The 26,867-nt window shown below is 46.1% G+C and overlaps 2 protein-coding genes across 3 annotated transcripts in view; one reads left to right on the top strand and one right to left on the bottom strand.

The window, feature by feature from the left end:
• NUP88 (nucleoporin 88) overlaps positions 1-10,285 on the top strand; it is a 153,038-nt gene extending 142,753 nt beyond the window's left edge. For both annotated transcript variants that reach the window (XM_076052102.1, XM_032974462.2), the window contains 6 exons: positions 83-205; positions 1,034-1,099; positions 2,222-2,302; positions 5,396-5,522; positions 6,966-7,087; positions 8,310-10,285. In XM_076052102.1, the coding sequence (XP_075908217.1) occupies positions 83-205; positions 1,034-1,099; positions 2,222-2,302; positions 5,396-5,522; positions 6,966-7,087; positions 8,310-8,373 (583 nt within the window). In that variant the 3' untranslated portion in view covers positions 8,374-10,285. The remainder of the gene's footprint in view (positions 1-82; positions 206-1,033; positions 1,100-2,221; positions 2,303-5,395; positions 5,523-6,965; positions 7,088-8,309) is intronic.
• Positions 10,286-13,692: 3,407 nt separating this feature from the next.
• LOC116954045 (leukocyte elastase inhibitor-like) lies at positions 13,693-26,609 on the bottom strand. Its single transcript, XM_032974443.2, has 6 exons — positions 25,911-26,609; positions 21,007-21,144; positions 19,385-19,502; positions 18,461-18,603; positions 17,675-17,842; positions 13,693-15,676 (listed from the first exon to the last, which is right to left on the bottom strand). Exons 1-6 carry the CDS (start codon positions 26,076-26,078, stop codon positions 15,263-15,265), a joined length of 1,149 nt encoding a protein of 382 aa, XP_032830334.2. The 5' UTR covers positions 26,079-26,609; the 3' UTR covers positions 13,693-15,262.
• Positions 26,610-26,867: the final 258 nt, after the last annotated feature.

Raw genomic sequence — 26,867 nt, 5'->3', positions numbered from 1 at the left:
TGAAACAAGGGTATAATGTTGACTGTATTAGTGCTCCACTTACGGATTGGTTTTTGTGAACGTTGTGCGCGTCTTTTCCCAGGTGTGGCTCCCAGGCACAGCTATCGCAGTGCGAGTGTCTACAGCTCGTCACGCGTGCAGTGCAGGTGTTTCGGGAAGAGAACATTCTGAAACTGGACTTGGCGCGCGATGCAATCTTGCGCAGGCGAGTGTTAAATGCTGCCCTCTGTTTTCTTACGCGTGGCGTTTGTTGCGAGCTCACAGCGATTCACGAAAGGATTGAAGTCATTTGCGACGTTGCGGAGAAAATGAATAACAAAATAAAGATGCAGACTATGTCTCCTTCGCGTATCTGTCTCTCTGCGAAAAAAATAAAACATTTCTTACACAACCCATCAGCAATATGGCCTTGTGGGAGTGCATAAATTTAGCAGCGACGATTCAAGGCATGCAAACTCCTGGACTAGTTTTAACATACATTTTCCCATGAGCAGACTCGTTGTTTGCATCAATGTTGACAATTTACCATAAAAGGGATAAGGTTACTTATGTTATATATGACTGGTTTGACTAAAATTATCTTCTGGTTGAGTCTTTGTCCTTCGATGCGTGTAAAGCAAGTTTCAACCTTAAAAAAATTTGGTGGGGGGGGGAGCATCACTGGTTCAGATACCACTTGCCATCGATGTGAACAGCGACCAGGAATCATAACTCAGGTCACTGGAGTTCACAGTCTAGTTCACAAACCACTGCACCCCACAGTACAAATTTGGCTTCCTTTTGAAGTGTATATATTATTCAAGGTCCCTTTTACCACCTTGTAGGTGTGAATATGTATGTATGTTCAGCTTCTTTCGCACCGTACGTAGCCAACCGTGCTAATTGGAGGTGCGGGGGAAGGACAATAAACTAAACATAAAAAACAGTTCTAAAGAAATGAGTTTTCAATCTAAATAAATTCGTTTACAATCTATGGGTGTGTGTGTGTGCTTGTCTGCATGTGCCCGCTTTTGATCCAATGTTTGCATTTCAGAGTACGGGGAATGAAGCAGCAGAAAGAAAAACAGATGGAAGATCTGAAACAGATTTCTCACCAAGCGTACGCATTAATTTCCTTACATTGTGTGTGTGTGTGTGATATATTTACTGTATAGTGATACCCCTTAATCCTATTTCTATATAATTGATGTCCTTTTTTGGTCTCAGTGATGCAGAGACATGCTTTCCTGGAGAAGTAGACTAGAGAATTGTTCACCCTTTGAATTATTCAAACAATCCATGAGAGGTTTTTTTGGGGTTAGATCGCGTAGATATAAATGTTTCGTTTAACCCGCCACTGCCAGCCTCATCAGGCGACAGCCTGTCACCTGACGAGGAAGGTTGTAATGACCGGCAAAAACGTCGTACCCGAATTGGAAATGTGGGTTTACTCTCCAACACACCGGTGTGCTGGCATGTTTTGTTCGTGACAAACCGTTCTAATTGGCTGTGTTGGGTGGTGGCAGGTTTAACGACACATTTATATTCACGCGATCTAACCCAAAATACCTCTTGTGCATAATATTTGTCACAAAAGCCTACATGTTAAACTAATTAAAACAAGCATAGCCATTTAAGGACTCGCAGAAAGCATGGGCAGAACTGTCCAGCGGTTTCAATGTCAGTCTGGCAATGTATTGTGAAATTCAGACTTTTGACAACATAGATGTATTTAGCCTTCATACTGTTTCAAAGGTATGTAATTGTACGAAGCATTATTCTTCAAATGTTTGGCTCTCCTGAGTGTATCCTTAATCTTCACTGCAGTCTTAAGAGACAGACTTTTACGACATTCGGTCACACACACGCGAACTAATGCACTTGTGCATGTACATACCAGCATAGAATTGAGTTGTAATTAAGTAAGATTACAATAGACTTTTACAACATTCGGTCACATACACGTGAACTAATGCACTCGTGCATGTACAGACCCGCATAGAATTGAGTTGTAATTAAGTAAGATTACAATAGACTTTTACGACATTCGGTCACATACACGTGAACTAATGCACTCGTGCGTGTACAGACCCGCGTAGAATTGAGTTGTAATTAAGTAAGATTACAATAGACTTACGACATTCGGTCACATACACGTGAACTAATGCACTCGTGCGTGTACAGACCCGCGTAGAATTGAGTTGTAATTAAGTAAGATTACAATGTAGGTTGATGTTTACAGGCAAGAGCTACGGAAAACGGCTGAATGTCTCGTGGACAAGTCTGAGGATGCACGAGAGAGGCAAGAGGCTCTGGTGGAGAGGTGGGTAACTTTGTCCAGCGGCAACGTGTTTGCCGCTCGTTGCGGAGGTTCGCGGTTCGAATCCAGTGGTCGCCCTCGTTAATACCGTGGGTCTGTAATGACCGTAATAACTGTGCGCCATAATGCATATAAAGCATTTGCTTCAAAGCGGACGTTAAAGGATCACCTGACATTCGGAAGAGCATCGGGGTGTAAATTTGCCAAATTCGGAATTACTTGGAAATTACACATTTGGGATTATACACAGCAATTGATTATTACCCCTACTGGCAAACTAATGCTCCAGGTCGCTCTTGCAATTGAGACTCTATCCTGGCCTCTTGAGTTCTCTCACCTGGTTAAACAATATGAACTTGAAACTTGTACGCTCAAGTGCATGCGTGGTGGTGAGACGCAACATGTGGTGCATAGTACAACATTTTATTCTCATTTTAAACATACTGAATATGGTATAATCAAATATGTGTGTAATTTCGTGAATTTTTGTTTAAATGACCTACAAGCTGTTTATTACATGGTATAACATGTGTAGTAACATACGAGGTCAATACTGTGTTGGGACTGTACGAGCGTACGGACGTATGACGTCACTACTGTGTTGGCTCGGTATGGGTGCTGTAGGCGTGTGTCACGGGGGTCGTGTCAGGCCGTGACACACTGCGTGAACCCAACAGGACACGTGACCGGACAAAGGGGGGCTAGGGGCCCCAGGGGGGATCTTGGAGGTCACGTGGTTGGGGGGCCCGTACCTTCCCGAAGGATCGAGAAGGGGGGCGTGGCCTGGGGTAGAGCCGGCCACGCCACGGGAGTTAGAAGCGGGGTGTGAACCGAGAGCGGGGCTGTTCAACCCCGGGACGAAGACGCCATCAGCGGTCCTCGAGTCTCCGATCGTCGTTCGTGACCAGGCAGCCCGTCACCTGCCTTGGTCACGCTGTGTAGTGTTCCCTGAGTGTTAGTGAGATTAGGAACGGTGGTCACCACCCTGTATATAATGTTCATGTTGGTTGTTATGCGTTTATAAATTGTGTTGCCTCCAAGTTGAGTGTGCACCTCAATTGAATCCACTACACATGTTGAGTTGTGGTATTGAATTATCTGTGTAAACACAGTGTAGTATGATCCATATAAAAATGTTCTTTTGTGCATAACTGCCTCACCTGGTATACAGGAGGTCGTGGGTTCGATTCTGACCCTGACGCCTGCTGTATATTTGGAGTTTGCATGTTCTCCCTGTGGTCCCTTGGATTTTTCTCCAGGTCCTCTGGTTTTCCCTCCTCCACATTTAGAATCAACATGGGTGTTTTAGAGTAATTTGCTGCTATAAATTTCCACGTGATATGCCACTTTTTTAAAAAATCTATCATTTGTCATACAGTGAGGGAAAAAAGTATTTGATCCCCTGCTGATTTTGTACGTTTGCCCACTGACAAAGAAATGATCAGTCTATAATTTTAATGGTAGGTTTATTTGAACAGTGAGAGACAGAATAACAACAACAAAATCCAGAAAAATGCATGTCAAAAATGTTATAAATTGATTTGCATTTTAATGAGGGAAATAAGTATTTGACCCTTCTGCAAAACATGACTTAGTACTTGGTGGCAAAACCCTTGTTGGCAATCACAGAGGTCACACGTTTCTTGTAGTTGGCCACCAGGTTTGCACACATCTCAGGAGGGATTTTGTCCCACTCCTCTTTGCAGATCTTCTCCAAGTCATTAAGGTTTCGAGGCTGACGTTTGGCAACTCGAACCTTCAGCTCCCTCCACAGATTTTCTATGGGATTAAGGTCTGGAGACTGGCTAGGCCACTCCAGGACCTTAATGTGCTTCTTCTTGAGCCACTCCTTTGTTGCCTTGGCCGTGTGTTTTGGGTCATTGTCATTCTGGAATACCCATCCACGACCCATTTTCAATGTCCTGGCTGAGGGAAGCAGGTTCTAACCCAAGATTTGACGGTACATGGCCCCGTCCATCGTCCTTTTGATGCGGTGAAGTTGTCCTGTCCCCTTAGCAGAAAAAACACCCCCAAAACATGTTTCCACCTCCATGTTTGACGGTGGGGATGGTGTTCTTGGGGTCATAGGGAGTATTCCTCCCCCAAACACGGCGAGTTGAGTTGATGCCAAAGAGCTCCATTTTGGTCTCATCTGACCACAACACTTTCACCCAGTTGTCCTCTGAATCATTCAGATGTTCATTGGCAAACTTCAGACGGGCATGTATATGTGCTTTCTTGAGCAGGGGGACCTTGCGGGCACTGCAGGATTTCAGTCCTTCATGGCGTAGTGTGTTACCAATTGTTTTCTTGGTGACTATGGTCCCAGCTGCCTTGAGATCATTGACAAGATCCTCCCGTGTAGTTCTGGGCTGATTCCTCACCGTTATCATGATCATTGCAACTCCACGAGGTGAGATCTTGCATGGAGCCCTAGGCCGAGGGAGATTGACAGTTCTTTTGTATTTCTTCCATTTGCGAATAATCGCACCAACTGGTGTCACCTTCTCACCAAGCTGCTTGGCAATGGTCTTGTAGCCCATTCCAACCTTGTGTAGGTCTACAATCGTGTCCCTGACATCCTTGGAGAGCTCTTTGGTCTTGGCCATGGTGGAGAGTTTGGAATCTGATTGATTGATTGCTTCTGTGGACAGGTGCCTTTTATACAGGTAAAAAGCTCGTTACCTGTATAAAAGACACCTGGGAGCCAGAAATCTTTCTGATTGAGAGGGGGTCAAATACTTGTTTCCCTCATTAAAATGCAAATCAATTTATAACATTTTTGACATGCGTTTTTCTGGATTTTTTTTGTTGTTATTCTGTCTCTCACTGTTCAAATAAACCTACCATTAAAATTATAGACTGATCATTTCTTTGTCAGTGGGCAAACGTACAATATCAGCAGGGGATAAAATACTTTTTTCCCTCACTGTAGCCAGGTCGTCTGAAAAAGAGCTTTCTAGCTCAGTGTGGGCCTTACATTGTAAAATTTCAAAAACATGTTTAATAGTTTATATTCACCGTTGTCTTGTGTTTGCGATAGATTTTCGGCACGCATTTTTTTTAAATGTCTCTGTGGGTTTCGTTTGTGTTCAGAGTGCATCGCGTCCTGCGGGGAGTGCACGCGTGTCTGCCCGTCCTCTCGGACAGAGAGCGACACGCTCGCAGCGAGATCCAAACAATCACCGATCAGGTGGAGGAGCTCCAGCGATCTATCGAACAGGTCACTGATTAAGCACATGCCTCTTCATTGTGACAGTACGCCTGTGGGGGGGCCGTCCATGAATGACGTCACGCAACTTTAAATAAATATAGACAACACGTTCTACTTAATCAAAGATTTTTTAATAAATGTTTTCTCCTACAACATCAGAGTGCAGCGCCACATTAAATACGCACTACAATGACAATAGTTTAAAGCGATTTGAAGCATGTTTTATTTTCAAAATGGAAATGTGTTTTTTTTTGGGGGGGGGGGGCGGCAGAGCTTTGTGATGTCATATTTGAGGGGGGTCTGACTTTTTGTGACGCCGTGTGATGAGGGGGGGGGTGGGGGTGGTCAAAAATCGTCCAAAATCGCGCGACGTCATTTATGGACGGTCCCCGTTTGTATGTTTGTGCACCGCTGTGCACACGATTCGCGACTGCCGACGAACGTCTGGATGGAAGGCAGCCACGTGATCGCCATGCTGCGCACACCGGCTTGATGCGTGCAGTGGTACCGCATGTCACACACAGCGGATCTGGGGACGTACACCAATAATGTAGAATAATGGAAAATGACAGTATAATCAATCAGCACAACATGTGTACATGCGTGTCGGACTTCTTCTGTCGCGCCGTACGTAGCCAACCTTGCTAATCGGAGGTGCGGGGGCAAAGATAAACTAAACTCAAAAAGCAGTTCTAATCTAGATCTAAAACTTCAACATTTGGCATGTTTTTTTTTCCTGTCTACAAATGTATCTTGATGTTAACATGTTTTCAATTTAGCGTACACAACCTCGCTGAGTCCACAATGTTAAAATTGTAATTAGTATACAATCCTTTTTCACTTTGGAGCACTTGTCCGCGTGTTGTCCAGTCAGTAGTCGTCACCTTTTAAATGTTTTGTAATTAACAGACGGGGAACCTTAGTGCCTTTAGGATTCGCATCACTTGAGCCAGCGCTGTCTGGTGTATATTGCTCCTCTTAGTGTTTTAACGCTTGGACATATTTGTGTTGTTATTTTTTTATGGTCATTGTCCTTACCTCATATTACTGAAAAACGTATTCCTTTGCATAATCCAAAAACCTCTGACACAATAAAATAGAATGTGTTCTGTGTCAGGCGTAATACCATTATACATTTGGTTCCAGGGTTTTGTGAAAAAATATTCTACATTATTTATACATTTAATTGTAATTGCTGTTAGCCTGCGCTATTGGGAATAGCACTGCTAACAATCGGAAGCTCTTGATAATTCCCTTTCTCGTAGACCCGCATATTTGGTAATCCCCTGAAGAGTACAAATTCGCGATTTCAACCATCAAACCTCGACCGACGGGCTCCGAAACGAGTGAAATAATTATTACCCTGCTGCTTATTTTTCCCCATTCATCACATATTGCCTGTTCGACGGCACTTGTGTTTTGCGTGGTTGTGTTTGCGGGTACGCGCTGTAGGTGCTGAATAAGCGTAACTATCAGCAGAAGAAGCTCATCGTCCGTCCGAATATGGAGATGCAGGCGCAAAACGTGATGACTCCCAAACAGATCAGCTGTGTGCATCGCCTCCTTGAAAAAGAGTGAGTAGGACCAGCCGGGGACACGCACACCACATACACACATATACTTTGACTTGCTACATCATGTACGGTATCCTCCTTTGTGCCGTGCATCACACCGTAAGCATTAATTGCTTACCCAAAGCCTTGCGTAACACTTTTCAAATAACTTAACTGAAACCACGCATACAAAGCTTTTAAAGTGGCATTCTGTTTTGCAGTGCAGTTAAAAATACCATTGATAATTTTTATTTTATATAATTAAATTATATTTTTTCAAACTGATCTTGCAGATGACAAAAAATATCAGAAATAATCAGAAATATAAAAATGGCAGACATACGAAATAATCCATAATACAGGGGTTTTTTTTCACGTAAATATTTCCGCGATGATATTGGTTGTGAAAGCCCTACGTCTTAAACATACAAAATAATTGTAAAGAAAAGATGTAACACGATAACACTTTTAATGGTAACAGAATTTTATATAAAACCACTTGTAAAAAAAAAAAATCACGTAAACATTAAATGGTCGCATGGCCAAGCCATTGTGCATTTTCCGCTCATTGTCGAGGTGAGCCGTTCGAGGTCCTACAGCTGCCATGGTTAATACTGCAGATGCTTTTTCTCTCGTACAATTTAATTTAAATGCTGCAGGTTGTATTTACCTTAAATACGCGCCGTCTGATTCAGAGTCGATGTTGAGGATCCCGTGATGTTACTCAAGAGGTAGTGCACATGTGCCAGCATCATTTAGCAAACATTTTAAAGGTTGCCCACAAGCGAGTTAATAGGGAAACGCATAGTAACATCGTTGCCTACTGTGGTGCTATGGCATATGTGTTTGGGAAACAGCGTCTGCGTCGTAGCCTTGTGCTGTTGTAATGTTGTGAATACAATATTAACTTATTATTATTTTAATTGCTTTAAACAGCAAACTGCATTGATAATTTGGTGATAACTTCTCTCATCTATGATTGGCATTGCGTGCCAATAGCAATTCAATGCATATAATGGGAGTTTCTCCTGGTTGTATAGGTTATTGAGCATTATCTAATTCACCGTTAAAACTGCTTTTGCCATTATGTAACAGGATAACATGCATATTTCTTTCACGGTTTACCATTGCCATATACGGAGTAGACGAAACATCCCTGCGAATATCGCTCCTAGTTTTGCATGATAAATATATCTTGTGCCTTTTTTTATTAATCGAGTGTTCTTGTCTGTAATGTGCGCAGGAACAGGTTAATCGTAGATCTTGTGAAGAAAATCAACCAAATAAAAGTGCAGATAAACGTGTGAATGGATCAAAAAAAAGAAAGATGCAAAAACGCAAGCCACAACATCACATCTTACCGACTTATTGAAACAGCCTGTCAACAAACAAGTAACATTTTTCACGTTCAGGTTGGCATCAACATTTTAATCGTGTGCTAACAGAATAAAACCAAATGAACCGAGGTGGCACTTCACTTGCATTTTCACTTTCTCGTTAGCACAGAAAGAATGTCCAAAGGCACACTGCTTATTGATAACCTTAACGTATGTTTCACTTTTCTTATTGTCTGTTAACACCTTTCATACGTACACATAAGCAATAACTAAACTGTTATGCTTTGTGGTTTAATTTATTTTAATGGAATGTATTAAGTTGGTGACGTGCTTTGCAGGCTTCATTTGAATTGTCATCGAGTGCAATATTTCAGAAACGGGATGTCATCGTTTCGATTTAAAGCTTTCGTGACTGCAAGGATTCATCTTCTTTGGTTCTTTCGGTAAACTCACGTAGAATGAGAATAAAATAATAAAATAAGACAATAAAATTATCACGACGTTTCGGCCACAACACAAGTAGCCTTCTTCAGGTGAAAGAACAGAACTGTCGGGACGACAGAGCTTCAAGCTGACAATTCTGTTCTTTCACCTGAAGAAGACTACTTGTGTTGTGGCCGAAACGTCGTGAGAATTTCATTGTCTTATTTTATTTTATTATTTTATTCTCATTCTACGTGACTTTACCGAAAGAACCAAAGAAGAGAGATGTCATCGGTTTGGCATGTCAGAGCCCTATGTTACCGCAGCTACAGCCAGGGCCATCCATAATGGGGGTGCAGTGCCTGGGGCAAATCACACCGTGCGGGCCCCCCAAAGACCGGAATTATTCAATCTTATACCGTGACGTCAAAGCGCGAGGCCCTCACGAAGCATGGAGCTCGGGGCAGTCACCCCGATTCGCCCTACCCTAGGGACGGCTATGGGTACAGCCAACATTTTACTCAGAAATGTAAACGTTACAACCGGGCACACACACGTGTTACTTGGCTCTGTCATACAACTGAAAGTGTCACACGCATATTGGATACGTTGCTTGTGTTCATTTGTGTCTTAAGTTCATTCCAGGCTTATTTTCTGCAATATCTTATTTTTGTATCGTTAGACCACTGCGCAAAGTTCGGTCCAAACGAAGCTTTTTTGACCAGTAATGCAACCTCTGTTTCATTGCTGGAACAGTAGAAGTTGTACAGTTACTGATAAAGGAAGCACGTTCTGGGAAAACATTACCTTCGCTTGGAGGAAAAAGCTAAGACTTTAATTAATATTGACTATTAATTATACAAAATTAAGTTTAAAGCACCGGTCAATTTGCTGAATTTACATGATCCTATTCGCGGTTTCGTAGGTAAATGTGTAAAAAATGATATCTTGGACAACCCAAACATGAGTTTTGCTCAAGTTTAAAATTTTCTATACTTGGAATGCAACTTAATTTCTGTCAGATAAAAAAAATGCATCACCTGTTTCCTCCTATAATGCCATTTCATTTTTCTCTTAACACACCCTGGCCCAGCATAACCGTTCTGTTCCACAATGTACGCAATGTGTGTAGTTTGTTGTCCTTCGCCCGCACCTCTGATTGGCACGGTTGGCTACGGTAAGGTGCAAAGGACGTTCAGCGTACAAGGTCCACATCCCATCAGCTCTTGCACATCTCATGCATTGCAGTGACCTTAATACATCGAAAATCTTAACTTTCTAAATATTGTTTTACATGCATTTGCATATTCTCTGTACACAATGCCGTTTAGAAGTAATTGTCCTTTGATACCGTTCTCAAAGTGTGCTTCAAGTGTATGCAGCCTTGGAATATTTGCAATATTTAAATGTTTTGAGAGTTAATTGACTGAATATTTCATTAAACCCTTATTATAATACAGTATGTTGATGTATTTGCTATGCGGAATGTCGGTGAAGTGTGTATTCGTTTCAAATGTGGGGTGTTTGTGCAAGATGCTGTAATACTGTTTTTGCCATCCCCCCGGGTACAAACATATCCCCTCCGCCTTCTGGCTCTGCCCAGACGTTGCGAAACTTTACCATGCGATCACGAGCTTTGTTCATGACTCGCGCGGCACAGATCTCTCCCCGCCGGTAGAAGAGAACCCCCTGTTGCGTCTGAAACCTGCCACGGTAACGATACATCAACATGCCCTGCACCAGACCTTTAACATCGTCATAGCCAGGGAGGCCATACTGGACAACTGGATGGATCGTGAATCCCCTTCCTGGCAACAATGGCGTAGTACACTCCTAGCGCATGCGGGCATGGAGCGCCTGAGTCATAAGCTTAAGGGAAAAGAGAAGGAGTTCGAGGCCAGGTGGTCCCCTTTTATACAGAGCTTGAAATAAGCTGGTCTGATTAGGGGGCTGGGAGACAGGGACTGAAAAAGAGGGGCATGGCCCCCCAGTGGTTCAGCGAGAGCGACACTGAATAGCGGAAGGACACCATAAACGCCCATTTCGATTTCGGTCGCGTAAATATAAATGTGTCGTTTAACCCGCCACCACACGACACGGCCAATTCGTAAGGGTTTTCACGTCAACAAAGCGTGCCGAAACGGCCAATAACAACTAATGCGATTTTTGCAGCCAAAAACGGCAGAATTTACATCCATAATATACATGCATAATATGCATGCATGGTTTACATATACTATGTATGTTGATTAACTGTGAGTAACCTAACTAACAATGTATATCCATTGTAATTTATATTGATCCATTAATCAACCCCCCCCCCTGGTCTTCGCATCTGATTGGCTCACAAGTGACATCACATTTATCCCACTTTAAGAACGAAACAGGAAGATCATTTCTCCACAACTCTGGCTGCCGCCTGATGAGGCTGGTTGTAATTAACGGTGAAACGTGCTCGAATTTTAAATGTTGTGGGTTTACTCTCCAACACACAGGTGTGCTGAACTAGTGACGAATTGGCATGTTCTGTTTACGTGACAAACCTTACTAATTGGCTGTAGCGGGTGTAACGACATTTGATCTAACCCAAAACACCTCTCACGGATAATATTGGTCGCGAAAGCCACCTCCATGTTAAACAGCGCTTCACCTCGGGAAGAGTTTCCACTTTGTCTCTCCAGCGGCGCTCTTCATTGCAAGGCCCGCAGGCCACTGGCGGCCCCTGATGTGCAGCCCCCCGACAAATACACAACACGTGACACCCGCCCCCCCCCCCATCATCGTGCTGCTGTCAAACCCAACAATGGTTTCAAATAATGTGTGGCGGTCCTCACCACTGGTGATGTCTCGTCGGCGAAAGTGCCACCCCACCCCCGCCGCCCTGAAAATGTATGAAGAACACCGCTCTCTAGGTAACAGGTGGATCGATCATCTTCACCACTGCGATTGCCACGATGCCCAAGCTCTTCCTGGGCAGCCAGTAAAGCCACATTTTGACACCACCACCACCATCGCCACCCTTTGTGTACGTTGTGCGACGCGAGCTGCCGAGGGACGCCGCCGAGCGTGACAGGGCAGTTAGCCTTGACCCCCTGACCCGCCACGTGCCGTGTCAGCCGAGAGGGACCTCACCGCCTCGCTGTGTCGTGTTGAGAGACGCAGCAGAGGTGGATATCGAACTACGACCGCTCGAGTTGGCGGAGGCAACGCGACTGGCCGCTAGCGAACCGGCAACGAGAGAGAGTCCCGTGAGATACCCTGCAGCGTCTCTTTGAAGTTTCGGAGCTCGAAGACATCCGGCGATTCATGGGGGGGTCCGCCTGTGCATGCGTGTTGAACTTTTTTCGCACCGTACGTAGCCAACCGTGCTAATCGGTGGTGCGGTAGGACTACAAACTAAACTCAAAAAGCAGTTAACTGGCTTTTTCTTCACCGTGCCAGGCTCATAGACCTCTTTGGGACCGGACTAAAAAAGTGGAACTGAGGTTGGAGGGACTTCTGAACTTAAAACTCCCGACGTCCTTGTTTTGTTGTAAATTATGTTTTAGTGATCCAACCACGCGGGGTGGGGGGTGGGTGGTGCATAGCGGGACAGGTGGCTCGGACAGACAACCACCGCGGACGCGTAGCACCGTAGCGTCACGTGGGACGTGCTGCGTTAGATCCCTTCTCTTCGGGGAGGGAAGAGGGAAATAGGTTGAGTGGGGGGGGGGGTCCGTCTCTTGTCAAGTTGAGTCAAGTAAACTCAGAGTCTCTGGAGTGGCATTCACGAGGGGGCCCAAGATCTGGGTGAACGCCCCTTCCCTATTCCTCAGTTTCAGACTCGGGTGTTCTGAAGCTGATCGGGCGAATAGGGAGAGAGAATAGGGAGAGAGAATAGGGAGAGAGACTAGGGAGAGAGAATAGGGAAAGAGAATAGGGAGAGAGAATAGGGAGAGAGACTAGGGAGAGAGACTAGGGAGAGAGACTAGGGAGAGAGACTAGGGAGAGAGAATAGGGAGAGAGACTAGGGAGAGAGAATAGGGAGAGAGAATAGAGAGAGAGAATAGGGAGAGAGAATTTGGGAAGTTGTGCCAGAGGGTGGATGAGGGGCCCCACGATTCTTCGAGGATCTCAGGGTGGCTTTTGTAACCCGAATGTTGGTGCCTGGTGATACCTTAGCGCGACGTCCGTTCTTCTACAACTTGAACGAGACACGCCGGGTTTTGTCGATGAGCAGCCGTTGTCTTTATCAACACATTTCAGGTCACTGTTATTTGGCGCTGGGAGGTTTATTTAATACTGTTGAGGGGGGGGGGAACTAAATCTCTGCCTGAGTTGGGCTCATGAGTTTGTGTCGGAGGTGGCCGTTGCTTGCGAGAGTGGCTGTGTGGACTACAAAAACAACATACTTTTTGTCCAAGATGGACCAAACCCCTCACCAGGTATACAATCAGATCTGTAGCTATTAGGTAAACTATGCATATGCTATAAAAAAAACTGGTCATCATACAATGTAAAAAAAATACATGTACTCAGCAGGCAAAATGGTGTAACGTGCATTCTCCAACTATTATGCACTCTGTGTTAAGAGAAGGGCTATTGCTGAAATGGTTGATTATATTGATTTATTTTAAGGCAGTATTGTTGATGAGTGTGTTGCGATAAAAAAAAATTAGGGGTGCCGTTGTGGCGAGAGTGAACAACGTAAGGGAAGCGAGCCAGTGGTGTGGTGGGTGCAATGTGAAGACAATCTCACGCAAGAGCCGTGGAGGAAAATTGTTGAAGCAAGCTTTGCAATGATCCCCATCACGAGCGATGCAGACGTCGGATAAATTTCCACCAAAAAAAACCCCGACAAGAATGAACACGCGACAACATTTCAACTCGGGCTGATAATGAACTTTATACATTCATAATGTATAAACTTGTGTTAAAATCACATGCAATAATCATTAAAAAAAATACCACTAAAATTAGGCATAACCACCTGCAAGCGTCAATAATGGAAATCATCTTTTAATGCCAGCAAGAAATCGTCATTTTAGCACTGGTAGGACACGCGGCATGCCATGTTTGCCATGGCTGTTTGAAGTGACATTTGATCTCGTTTCTCATCTTTTAACATTCAGAGCTGCACTGTTTGAGAGTAGCTGAGCCATTCCCCATTACATTGAAACCTTGGATTCCGAGTAACTTGGTCTGCGAGTGTTTTGCAAGACGAACAAAATTTTGAAATAAATAATTTGATAAACGAGCGATGTCTTGCAATATGTATACGCTTTGCCGAGCGTCACGTGATCACAACTGAGTCAATGGTTCTTCTCTCTCACTGCGGGATTGTGGATAATCATCTCCCATGCTCGGTCTCAGTCGGCGTTTTATTTTTGCCTCCAACGAGAAAAATCACACGTTCTTTAGATGTGATTGTCCATTGATCCCTCCCTCATTCTGTACGTGACTGTCTGCCAGCAATCCAGCAAAACTTGTTCCGAATACAGTTTGAAATGTTATTGCTTCTTTATTCTTCTTATCGTTCACCTCAATATCACACAGGTGACGTAATCACGCAGATGTGCGTAGTTACATTACAGTCACACGTGTCCACTTTTGAGCTGGGTATCCAGGCAGAAAGCCAGCCAGCAACACTTTTTTTTAATTACAATGAGTTTAGACGATTTTTTGTTGTTGATTGAAAGCTGATTGCTGCTGTGCATCGATTTGATAATCTATAATAATAAAAAAATTAGTACTATCAACACGTAATTCCAGAAAGCAATTGAAATATTTCCTTTTTACGACGCTGCAATGTGATATTACGATACGTGTATATCATTCAGCCTGGTGGCGTAGACTTTTGTTGCAGATTAAGTCACGTAGAAGGGAAACAATAAAATAATAAAAGAAAGAACCAAGAATATGAATCCCTGCAGTCACGAAAGCTTTAAATCAAAATGTGTCCCATTACCATTAACGCATTTTAACGTGCCAATAAACCTTGAAATATATACAGTAGAACCCCCTGTTAACGACTAATCGCTTAACGACGGGCCTCCATAGAGCCCAATGTTTAGTGTAGAGTGTAGTGTATAATAATGTAGTGTATAGTGTAGTGTGTTGTAGTGTAGTGTATAGTAGTGTAGAGTAGAACCCCCTGCTACCGACTAATCGCTTAACGACGGGCCTCCATAGAGCCCAATGTATAGTGTATAGTATACAGTAGTAGTGTATAGTGTAGTGTAAAGTTACCAGGCCTCGGCCAATCAGCGACATCCATTCATGAGCGTCGGGGCATTGTTTACATTCGATGCTGTTCGGAACGAATTCATCATTTAACGTATAGTCCTACACTCGCTTAACGACCAGATCACTTGACGACCGGTTTCGTGGAATCAATTACCGTCGTTAAGAGGAGGGGGTTTCTACCGTGTACAATCGGAGCCTCGGCGTGCATCAATCAGGGAGACGTGTAGCGACCCAAGAAGAGAACGCTACCATTGCGGTTGTCACGAATGAGGAAGACGAATGGGTGATCGGCGCAAAATTTAAAGGGTGGCTGCGTGGGCATGGCACGCCTCAGTTTAATGGTGACCGCCGTGGCGGCAGCCGCCTCGGTCCCTTCTTCATTCACTTCGACAAAGGCGCGATGGGCCACGTGCGAAACGAACAGGTCACGGTTTCCGTCCATGCCCGACAAGTCGGCAGTGAGCGGCGAGAAGAGGTCTCCCATGCCGAGGATCGAGAGTGGCTTATTGAGGGTGTAGCTTTGCTCCAGGCGGAAGCGTGGGAGGTGCAGCAAAACGTCCCCAGAGTGCATCGTCGTGGGCGATGTCCAAGCTTGAAGGTTCTGAAGGTTCAGCTCCCTCTCCAGCTGGTCCGTTCATTGCGAGGACAACGAAAGAGACGCGGTTGAAACGAAAAGTGACCGGGGTAGGCAATGCTCGGTGAACATTTACGGCGAGGGCAAACGGCGACTGTAAAAAAAAAAAACTCACCCGTCCTCACACCTAACCGAGATGCAAAGGTGCATTCCTGCAATTGCTTGCTCACGTTCCTGCTGGCAGAACGGCCATCGCAACAGCGACCTCTGTAGAACCCCTCTGGAAGATTGTTTAACCTGCCCTTCCTTACTTGCCAGATATCTCGAGGGACGTTGCATGTACCCAACGCCTTCACCCCATTTCTCATAAGCCTGTTGTTTATACAGCGCCCATTAACGTAATGCAGCGTCTCGGAGCACAGCTTTATTCTTTGGTCAAAAGGGGGGACCCCCCCTCCCCCCCCGCCGATGGAAGCTCTTCCCTTGTGTGACACAAGGTGGCTTAGCACGGGCCGGCAAGTGTGTGGGGGGTGGGGTTATCTGACAGAAGGAGGCGATGATTGATACGTGTAACATGTATGCTGAACATCTTTTGCACCGTACGTCGCCAACCGTGATGCATCGGAGGTGCTCGGCGGGAGTGGTGGTGGGGGGGGAGAAGGACAACAAACAACTATCTCTGACCAGCGCTGCGAAGCAAACGGCGCGTGTGTATGATTAATTACACGTGTGTATGATTAATTACACGTGTGTGTGATTAATCACGCGTGTGTATGATTAATCACGCGTGTGTATGATTAATCACGCGTGTGTGTGATTAATCACGCGTGTGTATGATTAATCACGCGTGTGTATGATTAATTACGCGTGTGTATGATTAATCACGCGTGTGTGTGATTAATTACGCGTGTGTGTGATTAATTACGCGTGTGTATTATTAATTACACGTGTGTATGATTAATTACACGTGTGTGATTAATTACAAGTGTGTATGATTAATTACAAGTGTGTATGATTAATTACGCGTGTGTATGATTAATTACGCGTGTGTGATTAATTACGCGTGTGTATTATTAATTACACGTGTGTATGATTAATTACACGTGTGTGTGTGATTAATTACAAGTGTGTATGATTAATAAACGTGTGTATGATTAATTACGCGTGTGTATGATTAATTACGCGTGTGTATGATTAATTACGCGTGTGTATGATTAATTACACGTGTGTATGATTAATTACAAGTGTGTATGATTAATTACGCGTGTGTATGATTAATTACGTGTGTGTGATTAATTACACGTGTGTATGATTAATTACGCGTGTGTATGATTAATCACGCGTGTGTATGATTAATCACGCGCGTGTATGATTAATTACGCGTGTGTGTGGTTAATTACACGCACAGTAATAACCAGGGCGGAATGCCAGGTCACGAACCGCCAGAGTCGCCAACAAGCAGCAAAGCGCGCGACCGCTGGGTGGAGAGAGAGAGAGGCAAGGGGGGGTTTGAGAAACTCGCCTCTCTTTTTTTGTACGATCAGAGGAAACAAGAAGATGCTCGGTGTAGTCGGCACTTTGCTTCGTTCATCATTTCGGTTTTTTTTCAATGCTTTGCTTTATGTAACCCCCCCCCCCCCACCCTTTTTAAATGAAAGATTTCACAAAAGACTTCACGCTCTGCTCTCCTTCTTCTTACCCCTCTCTCTACCCCCCCTCTCCCTACTCTATGTCTATGTTCCCCCTGTTTTCTGTGTAATATTTGTAAAAAAAAAAAATCGTTACCACTTCCACGCTGGGAGATCGAACCCGTGATCTCTTGATTGCAAGTCCAATGTGCCAACCCGTTAAACCATGGAAGCATCACAGCTGTTGTCTCTCGTCCCGTCATATTACAATATTTATTCAAATGTAAGCTCATGTAAAAAAGTGTACACTTTGATAGCTTCAAAGCATTGACGGGGGTTAGAACTGACGATATTAGCATAATTCCGAAGTGTATTTTGAAATTGAAACGATGCAGTGTGTGCATTTGTGTAAGGAAGATACCTTTTCCAAACCGTTAGTTTCATCCTCGATGGCAGCTGGCAGCAGAATAATCATGCTCAGTGCATTTCCCACATACGGAAGCTCCAGAACATTTAAGTTCATGTTCTGGACAAAGCCATGTTGAAACGTGTTCTTTTGGGACATCATCTGCACTTGCTTTGTCTCTCGCTGTGTAATAAAAGTAGAACACATTACTGGTTATTCCCCATTGTGCATCTATGGTTCCACCATTGCAACCAAGAAAGCGGGCCAAGTCTTCTTGGTAATGTACATTTCAAGTTCGTACTGCACGTCAGTATTTAAAAGTTAATCAGATCAATAAACAGCCAATAATTCTGCAAGCGGTACGTCAGTGTTACATCATAAAATGAAATAAAAAATTTAAATACACGACAGTTGGCTGACCAATATTTGTATCTGAAATCACAGGCAATGCAATTTAACACGGTTAATTTTCATTGTATAAATCCGTTATGTATAAATATATAACCAATATATTATTGCTTTGTCTATTTCAATATTATTTCATTGGTGGGTAAGTCGAAATAAGATCATTTGTTGTCGGAATTTCTCTTTTCATTTTAGTGCATTTGTCATACAAACATGTACAGTACATTCAATCGAGAACTTATTGATAGTGTCCATACATTCACATTACTTAAACATTACAACCCAGCTACATATTTTACTCAACTATAAATACAAAAATATTAACAAAAACAATCCTCGTTAAGTTTGACGACAATCTCATCGCGGGTAAAACAAAAACAACGTGGTTACAGTTACCTGGTTGAGATGAAAGTTGCTCTGAGTGGTATTTTGAGAGTTAAACTTTTTGGTCCATTTCCCTTTGAAGTAAACAGCATTCACAATCACGAGTCGAGTCATGACATCCAAAGTTCCCTCTTCCAGAAGATCCTTTATTTTCCCTAGGATGGAAAAGCGTGCACCATTGAGTTAAACATAACACTTAAGTGACAACTTTAAACTAACACAAAAGTCATACGTTTCTAAAGACGAATTTGAGACTCTAAACAATATCCCAGTCTGCATCTACATTCGGATATTTGAACACTTCCCTTTTAGAAGCATCACGTGTGCAAAGAAATGGAGTACCCAGAGAAACCCCACCTATGCACGGAGGATATGATCGGATGTTGCAGTACCCGTGCCGTGTTTGGTACTGCAACATCCGTTCGGGTCCGTCCGGTGCTCGCCAAGCTGAATTGCCTTTCGTTTGCCCAACAAATACATTAGAAGGTCGCGCTCGTTACACACAAAGCACTCGCCGCAAATGAAACTGCAGCACCTCGCTGATCTCGGCGAGGTGCGCGAACCATCACGCGACACTCCGGTCATCATCGCAGCGGGCATTTTGGCTGGGCCATCGGACAAAGACGGTCACCGCATCGCGCGCTTTCAGACGCGCTTCTGCGGCCGGTTGGAACGCTCTTCCTGTTCAGGAAGCCACTGGAGCTACGCACTTTCTTTAAAAAAAAAAACTGCTTCTTGTGTTAAGTTTGTTGGCTACGTACGGCGGGAAAGAAGTTCAACATACACACACTATTACAGTACGGTACTTAAGGGGTGCAAAAACAAGTTTATAACCCATTTAGTCTCCTGCCACCGCGTGAATAGTCTCCCAAGTGCTGTATTGCAGGCAGCTTCCCTCCACGAGCCTTCGAAAAGAGGAGCGAAAGTGCCCTTCACCATCAGTTTTTTCTTCCACCCAGGCGTTGATTTTCTTCCGCACACCATCAAATGATTTCGTGAAGTCTACGGCAGCCAACTTGGCGTCATAAAACTTCTGAGTCGCTTGCAGAAATCCCTAAAGGGGATAGAGAGAGAAGAGAGAGAGAGAGCTATTGCAACGGAGGGAGGGGGGGGAGCTTTGTTTACATCAAAGATGCATTTGTAAAAAGGAAAACAACAAACGCACCTGATGATGATTGCTTGTGTTGCAATCGAAACGTCGTGAGAATTTTATTGTTTTATTTGTATTATTTCCCTTCTACGTGACTTTAGTTGTTTAGTTGTTTTATTTCATTTTTATTTTACCTACGTGACTTTACCGAAAAAAACTAAGAGTATGAATCCTTGCAGTCACGAAAGCTTCAAATCTAGAATTTACCGAAAGAACCAAGAATATGAATAACAAACGCATCATTATAGCCAACTGGAAAAAGCACGCTCCCCCAACACTGCAGGAATGGGCCAATAAATTGTCATAAATTGCCGCTCTCAAGCATCTAAGTGTAAAACTATGGGCAGGGAGGAAGCTTACATTGATTCTTGAGAGCACTGATTCGGGCATTTAGGCCCCTCCCCACCCTTTCCCCCTTTTTCCCCTTCGCCGACGTGGGTATCAAATCTCAGGAAGACACCAGGGGAGTTGGAGAGTTTATTGCAACGTGCGGTTTAGACAGGTCTCCATTGCACTGTAGTCTGTAATGTGCGGTTGTGCTGGTGTCAGCCTCCTTTCATATCCTCTCTGTGTTGTGTACATGAATCGTCTTGTTCATAAAATACTTCCGGAGAAATAAAAACATCGTGCGAAATGTTTAGGTGAGCGACACTTTTCTCCATCGGATTAAACACGTCTCTCGCTCTGTGCCTCTCTCATCACCTTGATAAACTCAGCCTCATAGAACGTCTGAGCCACACCTAGAAACCCCTAAAGCAGAGAGCCATGGCAACACATTTACTGCAAGATACATTTGTAGGCGGAAAAAAACATGGCAAATGTTTAAGTTTTAAATCTAGATTGAAAACGTATTTCTTTATAGCTGCTTTGTGTTTAGTTTGTTGTCCTTCCCCCGCACCTCCGGTTAGCACAGTTGGCTACGTACGGTGTGAAAGAAGTTCAACGTATGTACGTCCATACAACACGTTTCTACATTAGGGGCCGTCCAGAAATGACGTCACGCGATTTTTGACGATTTTTGACCCCCCCCCCTTCGTCACACGGCGTCACAAAAAGTCAGACCCCCCTCAAATATGACGTCACAAAGCTCTGCCCCCCCCCCCTCCCAAAATAAACATGCTTCAAATCGCTTTAAATTATTGTCATTGTAGTGCGTATTTCATGTGGCGCTGCACTCTGATGTTGTAGGAGAAAACATTTATTAAAAAGTCTATTTAATTAAGTAGAACGTGTTGTCTTTATTTATTTAAAGTTGCGCATTTTGATGTGACGTCACATTTCTCAACCCCCCCCCCCCCCTCGTCACACATCGTCACAAATGTCTGACACCCCCCCCCCCATCCCCGCCTAGGTGCGTGACGTCATTTATGGACGGCCCCTTAGGTTAAAAATGTCTCCCTCGAATCACCTTGAGGAAGCCGAAGGACTTCTCGCCGTAGAGACGGTTGGCGACACGCAGGACGCAGCCCGCCCCGGGAGATTTCAAAGTGCCGAGCAGGCCCTTGAAGGCTTCGTGAACATCGCTCACTCCTTCATAGCAAAGCACCTACGAGCGAAGCACATGGACACAGGCACGAGTACGTTAACACACTTTCATTGTCGTGTGGATGGCTCACACCTCATCGGATGACTCGCACCGATCAGAGCCAAGGCTACATGTAGCCATGATGGGCATTCCGATGGGCGGGCACATAATGATTATTCACACCACAAGCGATTTGCTATGTATTGTCGTGAAGCGGGGACATGATTCATGGATACAATTTTCATTCCATTCGCATTGTCTTAGTTGTATTATTTGCAATGGCTGTGTGGGGGGGCTATGCAAGGTAGAGACTGTGTGGGCCACCCTCCTTCCTCCCAACTCACTTTTACCGAAATAGCTCCCGATGTTTTTAACCCCGTATATATGTTAGGTGACAACTATATATCATTTTAGTTGCACCATGTATTGGGTTTAAAGGAAGACAGTCTGACATTGACAGTATTAATTAAAAATATTTAAGGGTACAATACTCACAATTAAGTAACCGTGTCCAGCGACAAACACCAGCAGTAGCGGGCTACTATATTTCACGCCGCGTGTATTTTTCGGAAAATTTCGGAAATATTATCGTTTCGTTTGTAGCAATGTATTTTTTGTTTGGCATTTACGGTGAATTGTTGCGGCCGGCTGGGCCTCCTGTGCTTCGGATAACGCTGCCACCACATAACCCCATCCCCCCCCCCCCCTGCCCACCATAGTAGCGCCCCTCTGTACCACAACGGAAAGTCTTCCTGTGCTTGAATGGCATTTACGTGGCCAGATGCCGAGTCAATCGCACGATTGAATTTCATCTTGTATAAACTGGGAAGCGCGTGCACTATGTATGCTCGAACAATTGTAACATTGTAATGAGCCGCACATGACTCAAGCCGGGCGCGTGTCCAGTGAGCCGCAACTTTGAATAACTTTTAAGTTACCTTTATTCGTAGGGGACGTGCAACAACAAAGCATGCAAGCAAAACAATAAACAATGGTTACAAAGCTATGGGAAACCGATACCACGATAATCGTCAAATCGTGAAATTTGGGTATCGTATCGTGAGACGCGACAATGCAGCGATCCCTCGCATCTTCAGTTCTTCAACTCAACAATGACGGGCACAGCAGGGAATTGATGAACAGACCCTGGTGTTGTTAGCACACGCGCCTGTTAATTAAGGGCCCAAAGGCAGGGTTTGAGCAATGTGACACTACTCAGCACAAAGTAGGTTGATCAAGTAAGAATAATCTTGATTTGAAGCTTTCGTGACTGCAGGAATCCATACTCATTTGGTTATTTCGGTAAAGTCAGTTAGCAGGTATAAAAATTGAGTGAGTCATCCTGTCATTTTTATTTTTCTATCTACGTGGTAAAGTCACGTAGGTATAAAAAAATAAAATGTTTCTACCTACGAGACCTTACCGAAAGAACCAAAGAGTAAGGAAGAATACGTGTTACCCTTTCTGGCAACGAAACGGAAGTTGCGTTAGGATGTTCAAACACCAAATTTAAACCTTCTGCACGGAATCTGCATTAACCACGCACGGTACTTACGGTGAACATGCAAACAAAAAACACGCTCTGATAATTCTATCAGAGCGTGTTGCTTGCGTAGCCCTTTCCCCCGCCCACTCACTCTGGAACCCTTATAAGCAGCTACATTTGGAGGCTTGCCCCCACTTTTCTCTCCGCCTGATGAGGACCGCTTGCGCTGCGATCGAAACGTCGTGGGTTCTTTGCGTTTATTATTTGCAATTTATTTTATTTCTTATTTTATTTGAATATTTTAATTTTATCTTGTTATTTTCATTTTATTTTTCTATTTTTATTTTTCTATTTACGTGACCACCGAAAGAACCAAGAATATGAATTCCTGCAGTCACGAAAGTTTTCAGTCTAAAATTATATATGCATTGTCTTTGAAACTGATTGTTTCCAAGACAATGCTTTTCGCCTTTTGGCGTTCTCTGGTCTGACCCTGGTGAGACTAGACCATAAAGAAGGCTGTCTCTGGTGTAGGCCAATCAGTTTCAAAGCAAAATGCACACATTACCAGAGCATGTTTGATCACATGTTCACCACAAGCACCGTGGGTGGTAAATGCAGGCACGATTCCTTGCAAAAATATTTCTCTTTGGTGTTTGACCATCGTAACACCTGCTTTCGTGCCAGAAAGGGTAAAACCCTAATTCTTACCATTTCATATTGAAGGTAGGTTGTTGTTCAATCTGCATGAGTATCTGCATGAGTTACGTTGGGTTGCTCGGTCAGTGGCCAGGGTCAACGGCGGCGTGGTGTATTCCGCAAATATGCCCGACTGTGAGGGCAGGCACAAGCCGGCGTGAGTAGGTTAAACGTTGAGTTTTATAAGGGCACCACGGGGTGACCAGCCCCTTCCCACCCAGCCCCACCCAGCCCCACCCCTCCGACCCCCCACCCAGCCCTCCCCTCCCCACCCAGCCCCTCCCCACCCTCCCCACCCAGCCCTCCCCTCCCCACCCTCCTCTCCCCACTAAGCCCCTCCCTCCCCACCCAGCCCCTCCCTCCCCACCCAGCCCCCCCTCTCCACCCAGCCCCTCCCTCCCTACCAAGCCCCTCCCTCCCCACCCAGCCCCTCCCACCCAGCCCCCCCCCCCCCTCTCCACCCAGCCCCTCCCCACCCAGCCCCTCCCTCCCCACCCAGCCCCTCCCTCCCCACCCAGCTCCTCCCTCCCCACCCAGCCCCCCCCCCTCTCCACCCAGCCCCTCCCTCCCCACCCAGCCCCCCCTCTCCACCCAGCCCCTCCCTCCCCACCCAGCCCCTCCCTCCCCACCCAGCCCCTCCCTCCCCACCCAGCCCCTCCCTCCCCACCCAGCCCCTCCCCACCCAGCCCCTCCCTCCCCACCCAGCCCCTCCCTCTCCACCCAGCCCCTCCCTCCCCACCCAGCCCCTCCCTCCCCACCCAGCCCTCCCCTCCCCACCCAGCCCCCCCCCTCTCCACCCAGCCCCTCCCCACCCAGCCCCCCCCCCCTCTCCACCCAGCCCCTCCCTCCCCACCCAGCCCCCCCTCTCCACCCAGCCCCTCCCTCCCCACCCAGCCCCTCCCTCCCCACCCAGCCCCTCCCTCCCCACCCAGCCCCCCCTCTCCATCCAGCCCCTCCCCACCCAGCCCCCCCCCCCTCTCCACCCAGCCCCTCCCTCCCCACCCAGCCCCCCCTCTCCACCCAGCCCCTCCCTCCCCACCCAGCCCCTCCCTCCCCACCCAGCCCCTCCCTCCCCACCCAGCCCCTCCCTCCCCACCCAGCCCCTCCCCACCCAGCCCCTCCCTCCCCACCCAGCCCCTCCCTCTCCACCCAGCCCCTCCCTCCCCACCCAGCCCCTCCCTCCCCACCCATCCCTCCCCTCCCCACCCAGCCCCCCCCTCTCCACCCAGCCCCTCCCCACCCAGCCCCCCCCCCCTCTCCACCCAGCCCCTCCCTCCCCACCCAGCCCCCCCTCTCCACCCAGCCCCTCCCTCCCCACCCAGCCCCTCCCTCCCCACCCAGCCCCTCCCTCCCCACCCAGCCCCCCCCTCTCCATCCAGCCCCTCCCCACCCAGCCCCCCCCCCTCTCCACCCAGCCCCTCCCTCCCCACCCAGCCCCCCCTCTCCACCCAGCCCCTCCCTCCCCACCCAGCCCCTCCCTCCCCACCCAGCCCCTCCCTCCCCACCCAGCCCCTCCCTCCCCACCCAGCCCCTCCCTCCCCATCCAGCCCCTCCCTCCCCACCCAGCCCCTCCCTCCCCACCCAGCCCCTCCCTCTCCACCCAGCCCCTCCCTCCCCACCCAGCCCCCCCTCTCCACCCAGCCCCTCCCTCCCCACCCAGCCCCTCCCCACCCTCCCCACCCTCCCCTCCCCACCCAGCCTCACCCCTCACATTTTTGGATGCACGACGGACGGACACAATAACCCCCTGTGGGCTGGTGGTGTAACCAGGAGGTTCCTACCAGTAAAACAAAATACATCTTCTTCAAAATCCTCACGACAGTGGCCTCGCTCACCTGTGATACGTGTTCATGTGCCGGATCACAAGACACGGACACAATTTGCACGCAGAGATTCTCGGCATGACACCCCACTTAAACACGTGAACATATCGTCCTGTACAACACAAGGAAGTAGTGAAATGACCCGATACAGTACGACAGCACCACCAGTACTGTTTGTGTGTTTATATATGTGCTATGTACTTCATTGACGACTAACATTTTTGTTTCCCCTTTGTTTATTAATTTCTGTTTTAAATTAACACTTTTACTTATTTGAGATGCCTGTTGCGAGTTCACATGCTATTGAAGAACGTCTCGTTCATAAGCTATTGAAGAACGTCTTGTAGTGGGCGCATGGGCTCACGAAAGATCACAAAACCAGAAAAACAAACCGTGAACGATGTCCCAAAGTATTGCTGTGAAATATCTAACGGTGACACTTAATCAAGTTACATCGCTTACATTAAACATGTCCACGGGCCCGATGGGTACGCGCGCTAAAAAAAAAATAATAATCACGTTTTAGAGCAAATGATGAATGGGGGTCACGAGACATCCCGGACCACTCTGCGGCTGGACAGAACTCGACACAGGAGAGATCCCCCGAATGCACACGCGGAGTGCACAAAACGCCGGCTAGCCCACAGCGTTCGATGCCGCATGCGGCCCGGTTTCTCTGTATCACGTTTACCCGCTGGTGAGCGCGCGTGCAAGCGACGTGGATATTTTTTTTTTGCCGCTGCTGCTGCTGTTGTTGTTTGTTGGTTTGTTGTTGTTACCTTGGACATTTGCTCAGACGTTTGTCCCTTGGCGCCGAGCAGCACCATGGCCAGCGCCGCGGAGATGCTGAGCGGCGAGAAGAAGACATTGCCACCGACCTCCCGTGCACCCAGAGTCCTGAAGACGTCGATGGCGAACTCTGCGTTGGCGGCCACCACATTCTCCATCGCTGCCTCGGGGTCTCGCCCTCGTCCCACGTTGCTGCTTTGGCGCAGAGGGAGAGAGACACACAACCAAGACGCGAACTCGCTCGACCGCTCTGCGTCGCGGTGGCTGGAAACGCCCTGCGAGCCGCAGAAGCCCCGACTGAAAATAAAAGTGGCACGTTTTTTTTTGGTTGTTTTGTCATCCAGGAAGCCAGACTGAGTCGTAAGCACCCTTTTTTTTCAGGAGGGACCCTGCTACATTGGGATTGTAATTTTAAGATTGCTTTACAGACAGTGAGAACGACGGGTCTCTGTTATACAGGTCATGCATTTAAACAATAATACATCTTGATTTAAAGCCTTCGTGACTGCAAGGGGATTCATATTCTTGGTTTTTTTCGGTAAAGTCACAATAAAAAAATATATAAAACAATTAAATTCTCAATTTTTTTTATATTTTCATCATTTAATTGTTTCCCTTCTACGTGACTTTACCGAAAGAACTAATAATACATTTGTAGAGTAGTATGGAGACTGTGACGTCATACGCGCTGTGAGGTACGCTGACGTCATGTCACCTCGAGGTACGGAAGTGGGGGGGGGGCCCGGGGTCGTGGTGGGAGCCCGGTATGGTGAGAGGTTCAGTTCATATTCTTAGTTTTTTCGGTAAAGTCACGTTGAAGAGACAAAATATATATATTTGTTATTTTGTTGTTTCTCTTCAACGTGACTTTACCGAAAAAACTAAGAATATGAATTACTGCAGTCACGAAAGCTTTAAATCAAAATTTAGGTTCAGTTCAGTTCAGA

This window comes from Petromyzon marinus, chromosome 54, assembly GCF_048934315.1.
Source record: "Petromyzon marinus isolate PM22_M1 ecotype Great Lakes invasive population chromosome 54, UKy_Petmar_22M1.pri1.0, whole genome shotgun sequence".
In the NCBI taxonomy this organism is placed as follows: domain Eukaryota; kingdom Metazoa; phylum Chordata; class Hyperoartia; order Petromyzontiformes; family Petromyzontidae; genus Petromyzon; species Petromyzon marinus.
Note: the sequence above shows the minus strand (reverse complement) of the source record. Positions and strands in the feature narration are given on the sequence as shown.